Source organism: Schistocerca piceifrons, chromosome 2 (genome assembly GCF_021461385.2).
Source record: "Schistocerca piceifrons isolate TAMUIC-IGC-003096 chromosome 2, iqSchPice1.1, whole genome shotgun sequence".
NCBI classification, from domain to species: domain Eukaryota; kingdom Metazoa; phylum Arthropoda; class Insecta; order Orthoptera; family Acrididae; genus Schistocerca; species Schistocerca piceifrons.
In genome coordinates this window covers 679439006-679460582 of record NC_060139.1, presented here as the reverse complement: position 1 = coordinate 679460582, position 21577 = coordinate 679439006, and the positions used below count along the sequence as shown (strand labels likewise).

General features: G+C 43.6%; 1 protein-coding gene across 1 annotated transcript in view; it reads left to right on the top strand.

Moving 5' to 3' along the window:
- The window catches only part of LOC124776344 (thioredoxin domain-containing protein 15), a 45413-nt gene that overhangs the window by 9540 nt on the left and 14296 nt on the right, over window positions 1–21577 (top strand). Inside the window, exon 3 of the mRNA XM_047251293.1 lies at window positions 6144–6362. Within this exon, the coding sequence (XP_047107249.1) occupies window positions 6144–6362 (219 nt within the window). The remainder of the gene's footprint in view (window positions 1–6143; window positions 6363–21577) is intronic.

Here is a 21577-nt window from a genome sequence, read left to right as displayed (position 1 = left end):
AATATTCTTGTCACACCCTATGCTGCTCCTGCACCCGTCTCCCTATCGATGGATCCTGCTCCTGTGACTGTCCCTGCTGCGAGACTTGCCCTCTGCACCCTCCTATCATCATCTGTACCAGCCCTGTAACTGGCAAAATAAGCTGTTATGTAACGACTGCTCGGCTTTTTGGGTCTATATGACTACCACTAAATTATCAGGACAGATGGGCATATACTGAGGGTGTATACTGGCAACACACAATATCCTGTTGCAGAGTATGATCTACTTGACAGTCGTGATCTCGGTGCCTGTTTCACCACACGCGACATCTGGGTTCTTCCCCCAGACACCAGTTTCTCATAATTCCACAGGCAGGAACGAGCGCTACAACATGTCCTCGGTTCTCATACCCATCTGGTCTTAATTTACGTTAATTTCTTAGTCTCAGCGTTTCTTCAAAGTAACTACTCCTTTCTTCACTCCATTTTAGTTTTCTACATCTTTCATTTTTTATCTGTCTATTTTTCGCCACCCACCTCTGTTATGTACAATGCACTTAGCTTTTCACTCTCATTAACTAGTGTACGATGTTTAAGCAGTAATCTCTGTCTTGTGTATTATCCTATCTTCCACCTTTAAACTCTCAGGTTTTCAAATTTAATCTGTTGCTGTCCCCAAAAAATCAGTCTTTCCTTTTCGTCCTGTCTCCGCTTACCCATGGCTGCGGCTGACCTTCCTGAAATCTACTCCTTTTCTGAGACCTTTCCAGTCCTTTTCCTTCACCCCTCTTCCTTCCCCTTCAACACTTCTGTCTGAAAAAGGAGCCACTGGCCGCAAAGCTTGCCTAATTATAACCTTTTATGTGTGTGATCTGCCGTCGCTTGGTGAGTAGATTTTTCATCCAGCCAATTAGATTATTTTGTCAAAAATTGATTGATTTCATTGTGTTATTAGTCCATGTGGCCCTCATTTCTTCTTGTGTAACCCTCTTGTCAGTCTTTGTTGTAGTATGTCTTGTTCAAACTGTTGTCTGTTTTCTACCATTCCGTTCGTTTATTTATCTCTCTATCACCAAGATTAATCAACGCTTTGCCCCCTACAGTTTTAGATTTCTGATTTCTGTGCATGTAGATGGATCTATTTTTATCTGCATATAACAATTCCATTGTTATTTATGAATTTGCATCTAACAATTTACACTGAGTACACTGCAGGGCCTTCTTCCGATCGTCGATTGCTGATTTTTTTTTTTCTTTTCTTTTCTTCCCCCACCCCCCACCCCCACGGATTTGACAGCTATTTTCTTTCTGACCTTCCACTTATCTTGCTTATACGTAATTATTTCATGTTTTTGTGCATTTGTGTTTCGCCAAACCGCTCTGATCCACTTTTACTGTCGTCTCCTACGTTAGATTAATTGCCGAGCTAAGTGGTTTAAATTTTCTCATTCAACTTTCCCTTTCTGTTACCCAGTTCTTCAAATTTCCTCTCTTTTTCACAACATTCCCAATCTTCCCCCCCCCCCCCCCCCCCCTCTCCAATCTTTCTTTCGTATCATATAGGCCACTTTCTAGCAAGAAATTCTCGCTCGCTAATTACCTGTTGTTAACCATTGTCTGTTCTCACAATTTTCATACGAATTTTTATGCTTTTTTCTGAATTCTTTCCTTGTCTTTCTTCAATTTTTCTATCTTGTATCCACTCTGATTTATCTTTTTTGCCACTCCCACAATTTCTAACACTCCAAACTGTCCTTTTTTCAAAAATGTGCTTTTCCACCATCAAGACTAAGGGCACATGTTCCATTTTTTGAAACCTGATTTTCCTGTGGAATTACTCCAAAAGGCCTAAGAGTGAATGTCCCTCTTTCTGGCTGTAATCCTACTGTACACTAGGCTCTTACAGTTTCAAATACAGTAATCTGTGACCTGTATGCATCATCAGCCAATATCCACTCCATCAGACTTCTCGCCTCCTACAAAATCCTGCAGTTAGCTGCCCCTCATGTTTCCTCCAATGGTATCATCCACCAAGCCAGCTTCAGATTGCAACATCATGCCATACTTCACCCCAAAAAGCTTTCCCACCTTCTCCTAAACTACCTGAACAGCAGTGTTTCCATTCCAGCCCCCCTGCAACTCCCTAAACAGCCACACCATCAACCACTGTCCTCTGCTACAAACAGCGCTTGGCCAACCTCCTTAACATCCTCCCACAGCCTTTGCCACTGCTTCCCAGACCAAGAACAACTCATAATCACAAGAACCAGTCAGAACAGTACAATATCCTCAGCCTCCTGTCTAAAGCACTCTCCACCCCTGAGATATCAGTATTATCTAAGGGTCTCACTTTGAGCCCTAAACTTGCTTTTGATCATACTGCTTTGGTGAAGAATGTACTTACCCTCTTTCCTTCGCATGTAATGTCAGCTGGAAATATCACGTAGCAACCCAATCCCAACACCTTTTCAACAGCAAACCCAACATTGAACCCTGCCTTTAACAATTCTGGTCATGATCCCGACTTGACCACTATCTCAAAATCATCCCTAACAAGCCCTCCAAGAATTCCTCACATCCAGCATTGCTTCACAACCCTTCCTCAGGTCCCTACAATATGACATTAACCTGTCACTGCAGAACTCCAAGCTCTACATTCCCTAAAATTTCGTGACTCTATCATTATCCTTCCCGCAGACAAAGGATTTACCATGGTGGTACTTGACCAAAAGGAGTAGGTTAGTGAAGATCTACACCAGCTGTCTGCCTCCACACACAGCTTCTGCCATCAAGATCCCATCCCTGTGATTCAGAATGTCCTGCAGTCCCTCCTCAAAACCTCAGGCCCCTCACAGGGACTAACACCTCGGTCCATTAAACTTAATTGGTGTACATCACTCTTGACGGTACATGTTATAATCTCAATATCAAATGCTATGGCACCTTGCTAGGTCATAGCAAATGACGCAGCTGAAGGCCATGCTAACCATCGTCTCGGCAAATGAGACCGCAGTCGTCAGTGATCCATCTCTGGCTAAGTCGGCTGTACAACTGGGGCGAGTGCTAGTACGTCTCACCAGACCTGCCGTGTGGCGGCGCTCGGTCTGCCACCACTGACAGTGGCGACACGCGGGTCCATCGTATACTAGCGGACCGCGGCCGATTTAAAAGCTACCACCTAGCAAGTGTGGTGTCTGGCGGTGACACCACACCTGGCCATTCTATAGTTGTTGGCTTCAGAACACCTGCTGAATGTATATCTGCCTTAGTTGATCAACACCTGCAACACATAGTACAGAGACTTCCCTACTATATCAGAGATACCAACCATATCCTAGATATACTGAAAACCATGTCTGTCCAACTCCCACCACCCACCTTGCTTGTCACCATTGATGCCATCTCTCTCTATACCAACATCCCTCATGTATGTGGTCTGTCTGCTGCTGAACATTTCATCAGTCATCACCCACCTGATTCCAAGCCTATGACATCCTTCCTACTCAGCTTAATCAACTTTATTCTTACCAACACCTACTTCACCTTTGAGGGGCATTCCTATGCCAGTCTTTTCATTGATCGCTTGGAGAGGGCTTGGTTTAGATACGTTTTTACCATATGCACTCGGGATGTTGACCTGTTAAAATTACTGGACTCTCTGAATACCTTCTCCCAGTTAAATTTCACGTGGTCCTATTCCAAATCCTATGCCACTTTCTTTGATGTTGATCTCAACCTCACCAAAGACCAGCTACACGTTTCTGTCCGTATTATACCTACTAACAATCAACAATACTTACAATTTGACAGTTGCCATCCTTTCCATGTCAAACGTTCCCTCCCATACATTCTTGTCATTAAAGGCAAATGTATTTGTTCTAATGCAGACCCTTTACAGCAATACGCCACCATTTTCACCTCAGCCTTCACTGGATGCAATTACCTCATAGGCCTGGTTCAAAAGCCGATTTCCCAGGCCATCGCATCCAATCCTGGTACTGCTGATCCCTCCAAAAACCAACTTTGGAGTGTACCACTGGTCGCTCAGTATTATCCTAGTCTGAAATGTGTTAATGAGCTACTTCAACAAGGCCATCATTTCCTAAACTCATTCCCTGAAATGAGATCCATTCTGTCTGAGTTTTTACCCACCACACCTAGAATAGCTTTTCACCGCCCTCCTAATCTCTGCAGTATTCTTGTCAGATCCTATGCTCCTTCTGCACCCACTTATTACTGATGGCTCCTACACCTGTGACTATTCCTGCTGCAAGACTTGCATTATGCATACTCCTACCACCACCTGTACTAGCCCTGTAACTGGCAAAACATATACTATCAAAGGGAGAGCCCCCTGTGAAACCACACATCGTATACCAGCTGTTGCGTAAACACTGTTCGGCCTTTTACATTGGCATGACTGCCACCAAATTATCAGTAAGGATGAATGGACATAGGCTGAGGGTATATGCTGGCAACACGCAGTATCCTGTTGCAGAGCATGCTCTACAAAATGACAGTAGAGACCTCTGTACCTGTTTCACCACACGTGCCATCTGGATTCTTCCCCCAACACCAGTTTCTCAGAATTCCACTGGTACGAACAAGCTCTACAACATGTCTTCGGTTCTCGTACCCATCTGGTCTTAATTTACGTTAATTTCTTAGTCTCAGCATTTCTTCAAAGTAACTACTCCTTTCTTCACTTTATTTTAGTTTTCTACGTCTTTCATTTTTTATGTCTATTTTTCGCCACCCACCTCTGTTATATACAATGCACTTAGCTTTTCGCTCTCATTAACTAGTGTACGATGTTTAAGCAGTAATCTCTGTCTTGTGTATTATCCTATCTTCCACCTTTAAAATCTCAGGTTTTCAAATATCATCTGTTGCTGTCACCAAAAAATCAGTCTTTCCTTCTCATCCTGTCTGGTAAGTCTCCGCTGACCCATGGTTGTGGCTGACCTTTCCGAAATCTACCCCTTTTCCTAGACCTCTCCAGTCGTTTTTTCTTCACACCTCTTCTGTCCCCTTCAACACTTTATTTTGTCAAAAATTGATTGATTTTGTTGTTATAAATAGTTTACTTTGTTTTATTGGGAGAATTCAAAGAAAGTGCAGCGCATCACTAAAGGAGACCACATACAGAACACTTGTGAAACACATTCTTGAGTGCTGCTAGAGTACCTGGGATCCTCTCCAGGTCAGATTAAAGAAATACATCGAAGCTGTTAACAGGTGCACTATTACGGGTAGATTTATTAAAGACGAGATTATTACGGAAATGCTCCAGGCACTAAAACGGGGGTCCCTGAGGGAAGACGACATTCTTTTCACAAAAAAAGAGAAGTTAAGAGAATTAGCATTTGTAATAGCCTGCTGTATGATCATATGGTTACCAATGTACATCTTGCATAAGGATCGCAAAGATGGGGGAAATCAGGGTCCATGTGCAAAAATAAAGACAGTATTATTTCTCTGCTCCATTTGCAAGTGGAACAGGAAAGAGAATGACTTGCAGTGGTAAAAGTTGCCCTCTGTCATGCATCGTATGGCGTCTTGCGGAGTATGTAGATGTGTTCCACATTATCTTGTGTGCTTAGTTTGTCATTTTGTAAATGAAAGGTTGATGGCGAAAGTCTTTTTTTGCATTCATATGTTTGTGAACAGCAAACATACATGCTAGAATTTGGTTAAGGCTGTATGGTATTGTAACAGATTTAAAGCTCATTATGGTAAGCACATTTTGATTCATTTAGTTACAATTTGTTCTGAAATAATGAAATAAACATTAATTTCTATTTTATATAAATTAGAATGTTGTTAATATTCCCCATTCTGTTCACATTGAATGAATAGAAACCAATGATTAACATATGTTTTTATGGAAAGTAAATGGTTACATTATAACTGTGTTGCAGATTTCAGCTATAGTTTACAAATCCAGAGTGACACCTTAACCACCCACCTATTGGCTCAGTTAAAGCCATTAGCCCATGGGCATCTTGGAAGACTTCTATAGCGACTTCTTCAAAAATTTCTACTCCAAAGTTGAAATAGTTGTTCTTATTCTTTTAAAGATCTTTTTTGTATATAGTTGATTGATTGACTCTGTATGGATGATTATGGTTATCAACCTTTTTCTACTTTCTGTTTCTTTAGGATCAGTTTATAAAACAAGATGATCTGTCATTATCATCAGATGCTGAAGTACTCCAGGGAGATGTTGAGGACCTGCAGGTGACAACTGCTCCTGCCTCTCAAACTGAAGATATTGAAACAGTGGAAAACTCAACATTAAACAATACTGATAATGGCCTGAATAGAAGTACACTTGTATCCTGCGTTGTAGGAAACAGTAGTATTGGGAAACCAGTGGAGGTAGGCCACTTGTGTAGGCTATTGCTAAAGTAGATCAACATGTAGATCATTTACAGAGAAAGAAATAAAACTAAATCCCTATATTAATAGGAAAAGAATGCTTATTTGAGTTTGTATTTGTCTGTTCTTCCCCCCCCCCCCCCCCCCCCCCTCCGCCTCCAAAATCTACACATTTGTTATAGGCTGGCAAAAGCAGTTGCAATTTAGGTGGAAATGTAAACATTACTAACCGTGTATGTTACCACTCACTGCAAAAAATGGTCTATGAAATATACTCATCAGCTGTTTTATCCAGTACAGGATAAAAGCCCCCTGAAGCTTTTTCATATGGTGAAGATAGCCTGTGAATGAATGATGAATAAATAAATGCATTATAGTCTTCACTTGTACACATCTGTGTTGCTTCTGCATGATTTTCAATGTTACCCGCATTGCGTTATATTTCAATCTCATTTTTTTCCTTTTAGTTGCTGAAATCCAACAAAGAACTTCCTTACTCCATCTACCATCCATTCATGTTGCTTCCTGTCCCACCTACATCCATCTCATTTGCTGTATGCCGATAATTATGTCTTCCACTCCTTTATTTTTCTGCTCCATCTAGTAATTCTCAGAATCTCCCTAGTGCTTGCTTGAGTAATCCTTCAGTTTTTGTACGGTTTTAGCATTACAACACAATGGCCTCACTGTCATAAGTATTTCCGAGTGCAAATTTTCTGCTTGAGATACACTGGTTACTTAGTTTTGGCCCATTTATAGTCGAAATGCTATTACAGTATTTTAATACATGTTTTAATGCATAGGTGCGTTTCTTACCTGCACTTTAGGGAAGAGGGTAGACTCCACAGACTTCATAGATAGTTGTCACTATACACATTTCCCAGGTCATTGTCACCATCTTTACGAGTGGTGGTGGTGGTGGTGGTGGTGGTGGTGGTGGTGGCACTGCCGCTGCCACCGCCACCACTGCCCCCGATCTTATTATTAACTCTTCCACACTTTCTTCCAATGCCCCTTCTCGTTGCCATGCCAATTCTGAGATGTGACATGCATGTTTGAAAATATTGTTCCATTTTATGTGAGTAATGCTACCAGATGCATCACACAATAAAAATTTAAACTTTTACATTAAAAAACTTTCATTTTTTGTTTTCAAAATATGACTTCACCTGAGCCCACGCGAGTTCTATTGCATTAAAATGACAATGATGTAGTGAAACACACAACACTCTATGACCATTTTCTTGTGCAATTGTGTCAGTCTCCTGAATGATATTACGTGATTTGTGCTCCTTCACCTTTTGTAGCAGTTAAGTGTTTTTCATTTTGCTATCATATGACTGTGTGCCTTTCTTTTCCAGCCAGTCCACTATGTTACTCTTCGTGCTGCAGCATGTTGTGGCTTTGCTTAAAATAACAGAGTGATATGGAGCATTATCCAATGATATAGTGGAGTTCTGTTTTAGGTTCAGTAGCAAAGATTGCATGAATCACTTTTTAAATTTTGTTTCCATCATTTCCTCATGGTAAGCCCAGATTTCTTTGATGTAAACAATGATGGCAACAACAACAATAATAATAATAATTAAGCATTGCACAAACCCACTGATCATTCTGGCATGTAAAAGAATGAGCCAACTTCATTTCCAACTGGAACTTTCATTGTTCCTTGTGCAGTCATCAGTGCACATAGTCAGTCTGGAATGACCAGCATTTACTCATGTTTTGTCCAACCTGATGATTTTGTGAGCTTTATACCTAGGTGCTGTCCTCTAAAAAAATTGCATCTTCAGGCAACAGTATCCTAAACAACAGCTGCTCAGTCAACAACGTTCGGCAAAGGTATGAGACCCGACATTATCCCTTTCTTCTTCAAAATAGCATCATACATTATGCAAGAGCTCACGAGATTTGCTCTTTAAGATAGTGCCCCTGCCAACTTTCGTATGGCTAAAGGAAGAGCTGCATCACATAACTGGAAATCAATGACACTTTACATCTCACCATTAACACAAACTACATCTGTAGCTCACAGTTGGGAGAAATGATGAATATTTAACAGCTATTTTGCTGCCACTAAGAAAGTATGGAACAAATGCAACTGTGAGGGGTAGGGGTGGCATCCCTGCACCACCACCATGGCAGTGTTTATGAATTCCAGATCTTGGACTTCTATTTGACAACATGGTCCACATGTGCAAAGTGTCAGGGAAGTACTTTTATCAGCCTAACTATAGTTCACAAAAAGCAGTCCAAGCTGTTTCACTCTCTTGTTCATTCATTCATTCATTCTATTGTCCATCCAGCCACAGTTTTCAGCTGCCCTAAATACCTCTGCCAAAATTTATCAGTTGGTCCTATGACAACATTTTCAGTTTGTACAAGTTTCTTTTCAGTGATGTGATCACACATTTCATCAAATTATAATCGATTTTCGACCAGATACTGGCAGAAGTGAAGCTGTGAGTACCGGGCGTGAGTCGTGCTTCGGTAGCTCAGATGGTAGAGCACTTGCCCGCGAAAGGCAAAGGTCCCGAGTTCGAGTCTCGGTCGGGCACACAGTTTTAATCTGCGAGGAAGTTTCATATCAGCGCACACTCCGCTGCAGAGTGAAATTCTCATTCTGGAAACATCCCCCAGGCTGTGGCTAAGCCATGTCTCCGCTATATCCTTTCTTTCAGGAGTGCTAGTTCTGCAAGGTTCGCAGGAGAGCTTCTGTAAAGTTTGGAAGGTAGGAGACGAGATACTGGCAGAAGTAAAGCTGTGAGTACCGGGCGTGAGTCGTGCTTCGGTAGCTCAGATGGTAGAGCACTTGCCCGCGAAAGGCAAAGGTCCCGAGTTCGAGTCTCGGTCGGGCACACAGTTTTAATCTGCCAGGAAGTTTCATATCAGCGCACACTCCGCTGCAGAGTGAAATTCTCATTCTGGAAACATCCCCCAGGCTGTGGCTAAGCCATGTCTCCGCTATATCCTTTCTTTCAGGAGTGCTAGTTCTGCAAGGTTCGCAGGAGAGCTTCTGTAAAGTTTGGAAGGTAGGAGACGAGATACTGGCAGAAGTAAAGCTGTGAGTACCGGGCGTGAGTCGTGCTTCGGTAGCTCAGATGGTAGAGCACTTGCCCGCGAAAGGCAAAGGTCCCGAGTTCGAGTCTCGGTCGGGCACACAGTTTTAATCTGCCAGGAAGTTTCATATCAGCGCACACTCCGCTGCAGAGTGAAATTCTCATTCTGGAAACATCCCCCAGGCTGTGGCTAAGCCATGTCTCCGCTATATCCTTTCTTTCAGGAGTGCTAGTTCTGCAAGGTTCGCAGGAGAGCTTCTGTAAAGTTTGGAAGGTAGGAGACGAGATACTGGCAGAAGTAAAGCTGTGAGTACCGGGCGTGAGTCGTGCTTCGGTAGCTCAGATGGTAGAGCACTTGCCCGCGAAAGGCAAAGGTCCCGAGTTCGAGTCTCGGTCGGGCACACAGTTTTAATCTGCGAGGAAGTTTCATATCAGCGCACACTCCGCTGCAGAGTGAAAATATCTCATTCTGGAAACATCCCCCAGGCTGTGGCTAAGCCATGTCTCCGCTATATCCTTTCTTTCAGGAGTGCTAGTTCTGCAAGGTTCGCAGGAGAGCTTCTGTAAAGTTTGGAAGGTAGGAGACGAGATACTGGCAGAAGTAAAGCTGTGAGTACCGGGCGTGAGTCGTGCTTCGGTAGCTCAGATGGTAGAGCACTTGCCCGCGAAAGGCAAAGGTCCCGAGTTCGAGTCTCGGTCGGGCACACAGTTTTAATCTGCCAGGAAGTTTGATTTTCGACCAGTTACGAAAACTGACAACAGCTGGGAGAGCGGTGGGCTGACCACATACTCCTCTGTATCCACATCCGGTGACGCCTAAGGGCTGAGAATGACACGGTGACCAGTTGATACTGTTGGCGCTTCGAGGCCTATTCAGTTGGAGTTGTTTTGTTTTTATACCTGATTTTCAGGCCTGCTTGCAAAATTGCTACATTAAGTATTTCCATTTGTAGTTTGTGGGGTTTGCTGCTAATGCAGATAATGCGATTGGTAAAATCAAGGTGTTTTAGGTATATTCCATTATCACATTTTCCACGTTTCCTCCCAACTTCAGGATCTGGAAACCCATCCTAAGGTTGCTGCAAATATTTTTGATGCTGTGGAATCTCCTTGTCTGAATTTGCTGTAAATTTTGAATTTACCACTGTCTAGTGGAAGCTGTACTACTTGTGCACATGTATTCTCAAGGGCAGCTAGTACAAGTTGTATTGAAAAGGAGTTGAAAACATCTCCAGAATCTATGAATCATAGTCAGTGTACTAACTATCAACTCATCGATTAACTCGGATATTTTGTTCCCGTCAGGGTGTTTGAACGCCTAAAGCTAGTGTTTTTCTATGCTTGGCTAACGATCCATCTGTGTTTTTACTTCCGTATGCTTAAGTAACTGTTTCAGAGGATATGTTATACTTTACCCAGAGAAAGCTAACAGATAAATACATTTGTTGTGTTTAAAAAAATTGTCTTCTTTTGCAAACATTCTGCAAATAATTCAGTGTCAAAGTGTTCTGTTACTTTGCTTTCCGCTTAAATAATTTCTGGTGAAATACCAATTTAAATACAACAATATGAATCCATCCCAAATTTTCCACTGTTCATTCTAAATACAATATTGATAAACTTTCATAGTCATGAAGCATGTGAGGTAAATAATAAATTAATTGAACAGATTTCGGTTTAAATTTGTATGTAATTAAAAGTAACATAGTGGATTGTTGATTTTCAGCCTTCAAAAAGCTATTGATTTAGGTGAAATACATAAATCATAGCGTGCAAACCATTTGTCATTATTACTCATTGTTCCTAAGATGTGTGACATCAGCCATTTATAATGTGTAACAGATAGCCTGGCTTAGTGGTAAAATGAAAAACTGATATGACCCCTGGTGAATCATAGGATTTTTCTCTGTCATTCATCTCTTCTTTCTCCTCTGCCAATATTAGTTAATCAGAGAAAAATGCCAAGTTGCATTGTGACTTGAAGTTCATTTTAAATTGTAAGTCTCCTTGGCTACGTAAGTCAGTTCAAAGGTTGGAGGGTAGCAAATACGTCCCCCCCCCCCCCCCCCCCCCTTCAATAGGATCATGAATAATACAGCGCTGTGGTGTTCAAACCAACCTTAAAGCGAATGACAGGTTTACCTGTGAACAATGTATCAAGGCAACTGACACACTACAAGGAGTGCTAATGAGTGTGCCTTAGGTTTAGTAGATCTAAACTTATTTATGTACATACTCCTATCCATAAGTTAATGTTTATTTGGTTTGAATTTTGTGGCTGTAATTGATTTGACTGAACATCAGCAGAGGGGACAGTTACAGGCTCCTGACATCCTTGTTTCTTAGTATGATGGGCCTTGCTAGGCAGCAGCAACAGCAGACATTGCCATGAGTTTGTAAAGAAATTACACAGACAGAGCTATTGCCATACATCCACAACCACCAGGCAGGGAAACCCAAGACCAACGATTGTAGCTGATATTCCTGGTCTGTGAATTATTTGTGTTCTTTGGAATTAGTGTGTAGTCTTCCGTAATCTCCTCCTGTTCAATAACAACTAGTGTCATTTTATGGCCAATTTAAATACAAAACTGATGTCAGGGGGTTGATATTTAAGTGTTCACTACAGGCAAAGGTATTGATAATACCTGAAGGGAGACCACTGCAGCTTGGTCAAAATCGTGGTATAGAACACTGCAGTATGCCCAGAACTATTTTTATTAAAGTAACTACTAAGATGTTTGATTTACATAAAAAGAATAATTTTTAGTTTTATAGTTTGGAGAACTAAACTTTGTGACTCAAACAATGGAAAATCCAGGATGGAATGTAACAATATTATGAAAAGGAAAGTTGCTACTCTCCGTATAGTGGAGATGATGAGTGGCAGATGGGCACAACAAAAAGTGTGTTCCAAATAAAACTTTTAGCCCATAAGGTCTTCATCAAAAATAAACCACGCGCATGTGCCCACACATGCACACGCACGGCGCGTGCGCGCGCTCGACTGCACACTCGAGCAACTGTAACCTACATAAATTAGTATGTCATGAGCTTCCAACAGACTAGCTAGGTAGGTTTTCCGCTAATCTCAAACTACTAATTGTTTTGCCTGGCATAGTGCAGCAACTCTATTTGGCATGGACTCGCTCAACAAGTTGTTGGAAGTTGCCTGAAGAAATATTGAGCTATGATACCTCTACAGCCACCATAATTGTGAAAGTGTTTGCCAGTGCAGGACTTAGTGCATGAACTGACCTCTCAATTATGCCCCATAAACATTCAATGGGATTCATTTTGGTCGATTTAGACATCCAAATAATTCTCTCAAATTGTCCAGAATGTTCTTTAAATCAGTTGCAAACAATTGTGGCTAGATGAAATGGCTCATAGTCATACGTAAAAATACCATCATTGTTTCGGAACATGGTCCATAAATGGCTACAAAATGTCTTGAAGTAGCTGAACATAGCCATTTTCAATCAGTGATCAGTTCAGTTGGACCAGATGACAGTCAATTCTATGTAAACACACCCCACTTCATTATGGAACCACCGGCATCTTGCACAGTGTGTTGTTGACGACTTGGGTCCATGGCTTCATGGGTATGTGTTACACTCATACCCTACCATCAGCTCTTACCAACTGGATTGGGGACTCATCTGACCATGCCACATTTTTCTGGTCATCTAGGACCCAACCCCAACCGATATGGTCACAAGTCCAGGAAAGGCGCCGCAGGTGATGTCGTGCTTAGGTGCTGTCGGTCGTCTGCTGCTGTAGCTCGTTAACACAAAATTTCACCACATTGTCCTAGCAGATATGTTCATCGTATGTCCCATATTGATTTCTAGTTATTTCGTGCAGTGTTTCTTGTCTATTTGCACTGACAACTCTACACAAACACAGTTGCTCTTAGTCTTATAGTGAAGACCTTCAGCCACTGCGTTATCCATGGTGAGAGGCAACACTTGAAATATTGTATTCTTGGCATGCTCTTAATACTGTGGATCTCAGAATATTGAATTCCCCAATGATTTCCAAAACGCAATGTCCCATGCATCTAGTTCCAACTACCACTCTGCGTTCAAAGTCTGTTAATTCTCCTCATTGGCCGTAAACACATTGGAAACCTTTTCACATGAATCACTTGAGTACAGATGAGAGCTCTGCCAATGCACTGCCCTTTTATACCTTGTGTAAGTGATACTACTGCCATCTGTGCATATGCGTATTGCTGCCCATAACTTTTGGTGCCTCAGTGTATAATGTACATTCACATATTTGTGTTACTTCAGTTTGAAATGTATAACAATGCAGAAGATTGGTACAATACATACACGTCCATAAGTTGTCAGGAAAATATTCCCCGTCATGTCCCGTCACCGTGCAACAACAAATCTACCTGATCCTGTATGAATCTATGCCTTGTTTGTGAGTATAAAAAGTACCATTAAGTTTTGTTGTTCAGTTTTCGGTAAACAAAAAGAAAGAATGCAGTGCGCCAGTCTAATTGAGTCCAGTCTACCCTATCTCTGTGAAAATAAAGTTCACTTAACTTGTGTAATCTTATAATGCTTGACAAGTGCCTAGGAAGGGACACATTAGTAATTTGATCATTTCAAGTCACTATAAAAAAAAGAGTCTGGTATCAGTGTATCAAGTTTCTGAACTTGATTTCAAAGTTCAATTATACAAGATCAGCCAGGTGTATCATTGAAAAATTGTTAATGTTATTCAAATGGGCACATGAGCTTTATTGTAATGTCATTAATCATAATCTTTCAAAATGACGAAAATCTGATGAGCCCTTTCATTTCAGATACCCTTCACAATCCAAAGGCTATATAAGACGACTTCAGGTTTGTTCTTGAATCTGGATTTTTATTTATTCTATTTGCAAAACAAACTTACATACATAAATAAAATTGTGAAATTTTCTGACTCGTGGTGATGTACTTTTGGGGCTATCTTGTGTATATTTACATTGTTTGGACTGCATGAAATCCTCATTGCGGCTTTGAAATGCCTGGACAACAGGTTACAATATTAATTTTTCAAGTAGTTCTTTTTTTGAAAACTAAGCATTATGAACGGAAAAGCAAGTGGCTGCTGATGCTTTTGATGAACAACTCGCATTGTTAGCAGGGTGTGGCACGGCGGTCTACTCATGTCTTTCAGCACTGCAGTATGAGAGCAAAAGCGTTTGCTGCTTGAATCATTCAATTTATGTAAAAATGGTGATATCCGTTTGCCTAATGCTCTTCCCCGATTTTTAATCATAACTCTCTGCAGTGCCCTGGAAGCAAAATTTCCACTACAGCAGACAATTCATCTGACATTAGATTCTTACTGCTACCCATGTGAAGCCAGGGCTATAAAATACAGCTGGGAACTGCAGGCTGCATGCATATTTCATCCGGGGCGCAGTCTGAGGACACTGTCGTTACCCAACTTGATTATAGTGTTTTTTGAGAGCTTAGCAGAATGCAGGCAAGCATTATTGTGGAGTAGCATCTTTTCACGCTGTCTTCCTGGCTGCTGTTCTTGGACTGTGACTGCAAGACATCTGAGTTGTTGACAATAAATGTCAGTAGTGATGGTTACACCCATGGGAAGAAATTTGTAGTACACCACTGTGTTACTGTTCCACCAGATGCATACTATTATCTTTCATGGGTGCACTGATCTTTGTATGAGAAGTTGCTGCTTTGTTTGGGTTCAACCATTTCTTTTTGTTCATGTTACAGGCTGTATACACCCTGGAAATCCAGGAAAAACACAGGAATTTTTTTGTCCTGAAAAAATTTGGAAATTTTTTAGAATTCTGGGAATTTTTGTATTAATTTCCAGTTAAATTTTTGTAATTTTGACTGATAAGAAATGATACTCTAATGAGCCTACTGCGGAATAATACTGCAGCAATGAAATGTAATGAGATAATAACACCAAAATAAAATTTTAGTTGCAAAGAAAATGCATCATTTACAGCAACAAGACACAGCGCCCACATGAGTGTCTGCAGACAACAAGATGTGTCAAAGGCTTTAGGGTGAAAACTATGCAATACTTCGTAACAACAAACTGTTTTCGATGAGCATGACATCACAACTATATACATTCCTAACAGATTGCTAGAAAATACTGTGAATGGTGGTTTGATAAGCTTTACTTTCAAACTAAATTTCCTTTTACACAAAATGAATTATGATAAGTGTGAGACTGTGTGATGAATTTGTGAAATCGTGGAGCATCAGACCCTCTTTCAAAACTTTAAACATTAAGACCAGCCACTTAAAAAAATTTCAGGCCCAGAGTACCAGCCATTTTAGCCATTATTTAAAATTTTACTGGCACATTTGCATTTGATATATCATAAAGGGTAACATACGGTAAAAAAGACCAAGCTTCAAGTTTAGTTTTTCATATTTATTTTAGTTCTTCCATAGATTAAAAATTATGCAAAAATGATGGCAGAAAGTTATCCTTCAAATGGTGGGAGGTGATTTCTTGAGCAATTCCACATGTAGTTGGCTTTTCTACGGAAAAATCACAGTGCTAACAGAACATTTATTCAGCCATGTAAACTACGAAATGTTCAGTGCACAGCAGTGAAATTTTTTAATCATACATGTCAGTTATTTTCAGCTTCTGCAATTTAAGCTGTGCTCATAGGATCCTGCCTAACCACGCCCTTAGAACACTCCCCCCCCCCCTCCCCCTCCTCCCCTGCAAGTGAGCTCACAGCTCTTTGGTTAGTTCATGCTCGGCTACCATGGGGCCCCAGCCTTTGCAATTCCTCTTCCCTTTCCATTCTGCTTGTCTATCCTCCAGCTATTCTTTTTCCCCTCCCTTGGGGAACATGTGTGGGATATTTTGGTAATGTGTTCTGAAGTTTCAATAGCCTGGCATCGGAACAGTCCATCATTTCTGTCTTTCTTTATTTCTTTCGTTTTTCATTCTCCATCTCCTACCCTTCTTCTGCTTTGGCATTTGAAGTTTCTCTTTGTTTCTTCTTCCTTCCTGTGTGGTTCTTAAGGCAAGCCTATGCTTTTGACATTTAATATGTGACTGGGTAATGTATAATTCCCAGACCCGTGTCGACAGGTAAACTTCGCATGTACCCCCTGGTTCAGGCCAGGCCCAGGGAGGGGTGATTGCCAGTTTGTCCCTCTGTCAGGAGTTCAGGAGGTGTGAACAATCACCTAAGGTGAGGGAGTCTCCAGTTGGAAGGAGCGTGCTATTGGAGATTTTGGCAGACATGGAGGACTTTTTCTCAATGAGCCCATCACCATCTCAGTCTGTCTACTAAATGTAAACAGAATGTGGCTAAAGATTCAGATACTATCCCAGGTGCACCTCAGTTCCTCATATTATCAAGTATCGAAGGAGATCAATCCTTTGCTGTGGTTATCCATTTATTATTCAGAAAAGTGTTAATACAGTTGCAGCCCCTGCAAAATCCTGCTCTCATTTATGTACTGGGACTTCTCTTCTGGAGACCAGTTGTTACTTTCAAGCCCAACAACTGCTTACACCTTGCCTCATCCATGGGTATTCCGTTTGTGTCAAGGCCCATTGAATGCTGAATTCTTTGCATGGTGTTATTTACACTCGGCTGCTTGATGGTCTTAGCAAGGGAGAAATCCAAACTTACACCTCTGATCAGGAGATCACTGCTGTCCATCAGGTAATGAAAAAGGTTGATGCAACTGTAATGCCTACCTACACACTTTTTCTCATGTTTGATTCAAGTGCTTCCATTGAAGATCAAAGCAGGCTGTGAAGTAATCATAGTCCATCCAACCGTGTATTACAAACTTGATGTGTTGCTACCAGTGCCAACATTACAAGCACACTCACATGTGCTCTCAAAACACAGTCAAATGTATAACTTGTAGTAAGGATGCTCACAAGGGCAATTGCCTGCCTCCTCCCCCCCCCCCCCCCCCCCCCCCAGTATCAATTGTAATGGCGACCATGTCACCTCATCCCTTGAATGTCCCATGTATCTCGATGAGCGGGCCATCCAGGAGATCTGGGTGAAGGAAAAAGTACCTTTCCCTGTCACTTGCTAGTTGTTGGCTAGTAAAATGCCTTGCTTTTTACTGTCTGACACTTATAGTACTGTTCTTGCTACATCTCGCTCCATGAAGGACATGGCCGTGCAGACTTGCGACCTCCAGTTCAGCACTGCAGATGTAAAATCACCCAGTATCGTGGTAGCATCCCTGTCTCCTTCTACTACAGCAGTGTAATGAGCCACCAGATCTTCGCCCTCGGTGGCAAAATCACCTGCTGCACAACCAGCAGGCCGGAAAGGATAAAAAGAATACTCCTTTGAAGATCTTTTATGTTCTTCCAGCCAACAAACATCTGTCTTCATCTGCTAACCCCAAAGGCTCTAAGAAATCAAATGAAGGCTTATATTCTTCTCCTTTCCTGACTTTGAAATCCTCTTAAACATTGTCGCTGCATGATACCTCACCCTACTGACCTCCATTTCACTTGTGTGCACTGCCTAATATTTTTCTGCTCTGGAACTTGCAGGCTGACCCAGGGAGAAGGGCGATGCCTCTGTTGACCTCCTGGAACAGGATCATGCAGCCTGTGCACCTTGTTCCGGCGAGTCTTCAAAGGCTAACACTAGACAGCTGCCGAGGCGACTGCCCTTCATTTGTTCCCTCCTCCCCACTCCCCATTACGACTCCCCTCCAGTGAAATGATCATGACATTAGATCCAAAAAGGAGGAATTACAGCTGCTCCTGGAATCACACTGTCCACTTGTGTTCTGCCTCCAAGAAACACAATTGCATCCTCACAACTGCTATGACCTCTCGCATTTTCTTCCGGTCCACTTTGACCCCTCCAGAGGATGGCATTCCATCTCATGAGGGAGGGGTCATGCTGCTCATCGAGCATGATGATCATAGCCAAACGATCTCACTGAACACTCAGCTGCAAGCTGTTGCAGTCTGCATTATTCTTCCTCACCTCACCTTTTCTCTTTGTAACGTCTACTTCTCTCTGTCATTCGCTGTCACCAGGGCAGCCTTCCTCCAGCTTATTGGTCAACTCGCGCACTTTAGTGTGCACCATCCCCTTTGGGGCTGTTCCAGAACCTGTCCAAGAGTGCTGTCTTGACTGATCTTCTCGATCAGCTCAACCTCTTCTGTCTTAACACTTAAGCACCCACATTCTTTTCAGACTCCACGCATACCTATTCCCATTTGGACCTCTCATTCTGCACTGCCCAGTTTGTCCGTTGTCTCAAGTGATCCATTCTCTCTGGCACATACTCGATTAACCGTATCCAATGTGCTATCAGTTTGTGGTCTCCTACCCACCTACTTGAAAATTCAATTGGCAGCTTTCTAATGCCAACTGAAGGTTTTACTCCTCCCCGGTTTTTAACCATCATCCTATGATGGTAAACTGTAATTGTTAAAAGAAGTTGTGTGTGCAGTATCGTTTCTTTCTTAAAGATAGCAAAGAAGCTAGTTGGATTTCATTTACTTCTTCTTTTAACAGTTTCACTCCCTCTACTGTCCCCCCTGCGGGTCCGGGGTAAGAATAGGCCCGAGGTATTTCTGCCTGTCGTAAGAGGCGACTAAAAGGAGTTTCAACCGTTTCGGCATTCCATGTGATGTTCCCCCTTGGGGTTTGACCTCCTTTTTTCAAAATTCTACAGAAGTACGAGCCTTTTGGGGAAGGACGCCTTACGTGGTGTATCACTGGTCCTCAGTGCACTAAGACCTTGGCACTCAGCATTGTAACGGCGTTGTAACCACACCCACTATTCCTCAAATTGGGCCTAAACGCCTGATGGGTTGCACAAGTTCCGCCCATAGTGTGTCCCCATCTGCACCTACGATCATGATGGACTTTCCATGGCTCCCGAAATCCAGCACGGTAGCCAGCCCGTTGTGGTGGGGTCGTCATGTACCCTCTGTGTTGTAGCCCCCTGACAACACAGGGATCGTACTGCCGATACTTGAGCTGCACCCTCCCCACGTCGGCCAAGGAGTAGATGCCCGTCTCCTTGGGGCATCAGGACTCCCGGCAACGGTCATCCTGCCAGGTGGCCCTTGCTGAGGCTGGGTGGCACCCGTGGGGAGAGCCCCTGGTCGGAGCGGATGGTATCGGGGCGGACGTTTCGCAGATGAAACGTCAACATGTATCAGGTCGCTCTGGGGCCGAGTCTTTTAAAAAGAAAGGTACTGTCTCTGGTTCTGGTTCTCCTGCCCTTTCCCCTTTGGCCACTCCCTGGGAGGAAGGACAGGCCTGCCAGCTTGGGGCGAAGTACTTCCCCCGCTATTTAGTCTGTTCTCGGACCGATGGGGGGACGTTCGCCACCTCCAAGCCCATGTTCTTTGTCCAGCACATCGAGGACATCTTCGGGGAAATCGAGGCTCTCAGTAAAATGCATTTCGGGGTCCGTTCTTATAAAGACGCCTCCGCCACACAGTTGGCGGCGCTCCAGGCGTGCGACCGACTAGGGGACATCCCAGTGTCCATTGTCCCGCATCTGGCACTGAATAGGACGCAGGGGGTTATTTTTCATTGGGACCTCCTGCTGCAATCTGATGAGGAGCTCAGGGCCAACCTGGAGCGCCGAGGCGTGCATTTCGTCCGGCGAGTTCAGCGCGGCCCCAAAGACCGTCGCATTGACACCGGAGCCTTTATCCTCACCTTCGAGGGGGATGTTCTCCCGGACAAGGTAAAGGTGATGTGCTACCGGTGCGACGTGCGACCTTACGTTCCGCCTCCTATGCGCTGCTTTCGGTGTTTGCGCTTTGGGCACATGTCGTCACGGTGTGAGCCTGAGCCCCTTTGTGGCGATTGTGGACGTCCTCTTCGTGAGGAACATACATGCACTCCACCACCTCGGTGCGTCAATTGTCCTGGCATCCACTCACCTAGATCTTTAGACTGCCCCGCGTATCAGAAGGAGAAGAAGATTCAATAATTAAAAACTTTGGATCGTCTCTCATATTCTGAGGCCAGGAAGAAGTATGACCACCTCTATCCCGTGACGTTGACAACTTCGTTTGCCACAGTCGTGTCCACTCCTTCCACAGTATCCTCACCCTATCCTGTCCCCCCTCCACCTCCTCACCCCATCCGGGGTCTATGCCTCCGCCTCCCAAATCCCTCCCTTCCAAATCCTCCTCCCTCGCGGCCCCTGCCCCCTCTGCCCCAGGGGCCACCCTTCCTCCTCCTCCCCCTCCACCGCCTGAGAAGCGATCCTCTTCTCAGGCGTCCATCGGGGAAACGTTCCGGACCCCGGCTTCCGAGGTCCGGCGTTCCAAAACGGACCCCGCTCGTGAGGACCTTCTTTGGGTCCAGCCCACAATCCCCGTGCCTCATCGGACTTCCAAGAAGTCTTTATCCCCCTCTCCACCCCGGCGCGTTTCATCTGACGCTCCATTCGTGAGTTGCTGCTCCCGGCCGTCCTCAGTTTTGCCGGGACGCTCTGGTGCCAGGCGTTCAGCTGGCCTCTCGTCGGCGAATGATGCTGCCCCTCCTACGCAACCCGGGAAAGCGGCCGCTGCTGGCGACGACTCGATGGAACAGGATCCGCCTCCCGCCGGTTGTAGCGTTGTTCCCTCGAAACCTGCCCCTCCGCGGCCATCGAGGTGACCAGCTCTTCACCCGTTTCGTTCCCCCTCTTTTCTGACTAGCGATGGCTTTGTTACATTGGAACATAAGAGGTATTCGATCTAATCGGGAGGAATTACAACTGCTCCTCCGCCTGCACTGTCCGCTCGTCCTTGGTCTCCAGGAAACCAAGTTGCGCCCAACTGACTGTATTGCTTTTACCCACTATACCTCGGAGCGGTCTGACCTCACCCCCGTGGACGGTATTCCAGCTCATGGTGGGGTCATGTTGCTTGTTCGGGACGATGTCTATTACCATCCCATCCCATTGACCACCCCACTCCAAGCAATAGCTTTCCGTATTACTCTTTCTGCCTTCACTTTTTCTGTTTGTACCGTCTACACTCCATCGTCATCCGCAGTTAGTTGGGCTGACATGATGCACCTGATTGTTCAGCTTCCTCCGCCGTTTTTATTGTTTGGCGACTTCAATGCCCATCATCCCCTTTGGGGCTCTCCTGCATCCTGTCAGAGAGGCTCCCTCTTGGCGGATG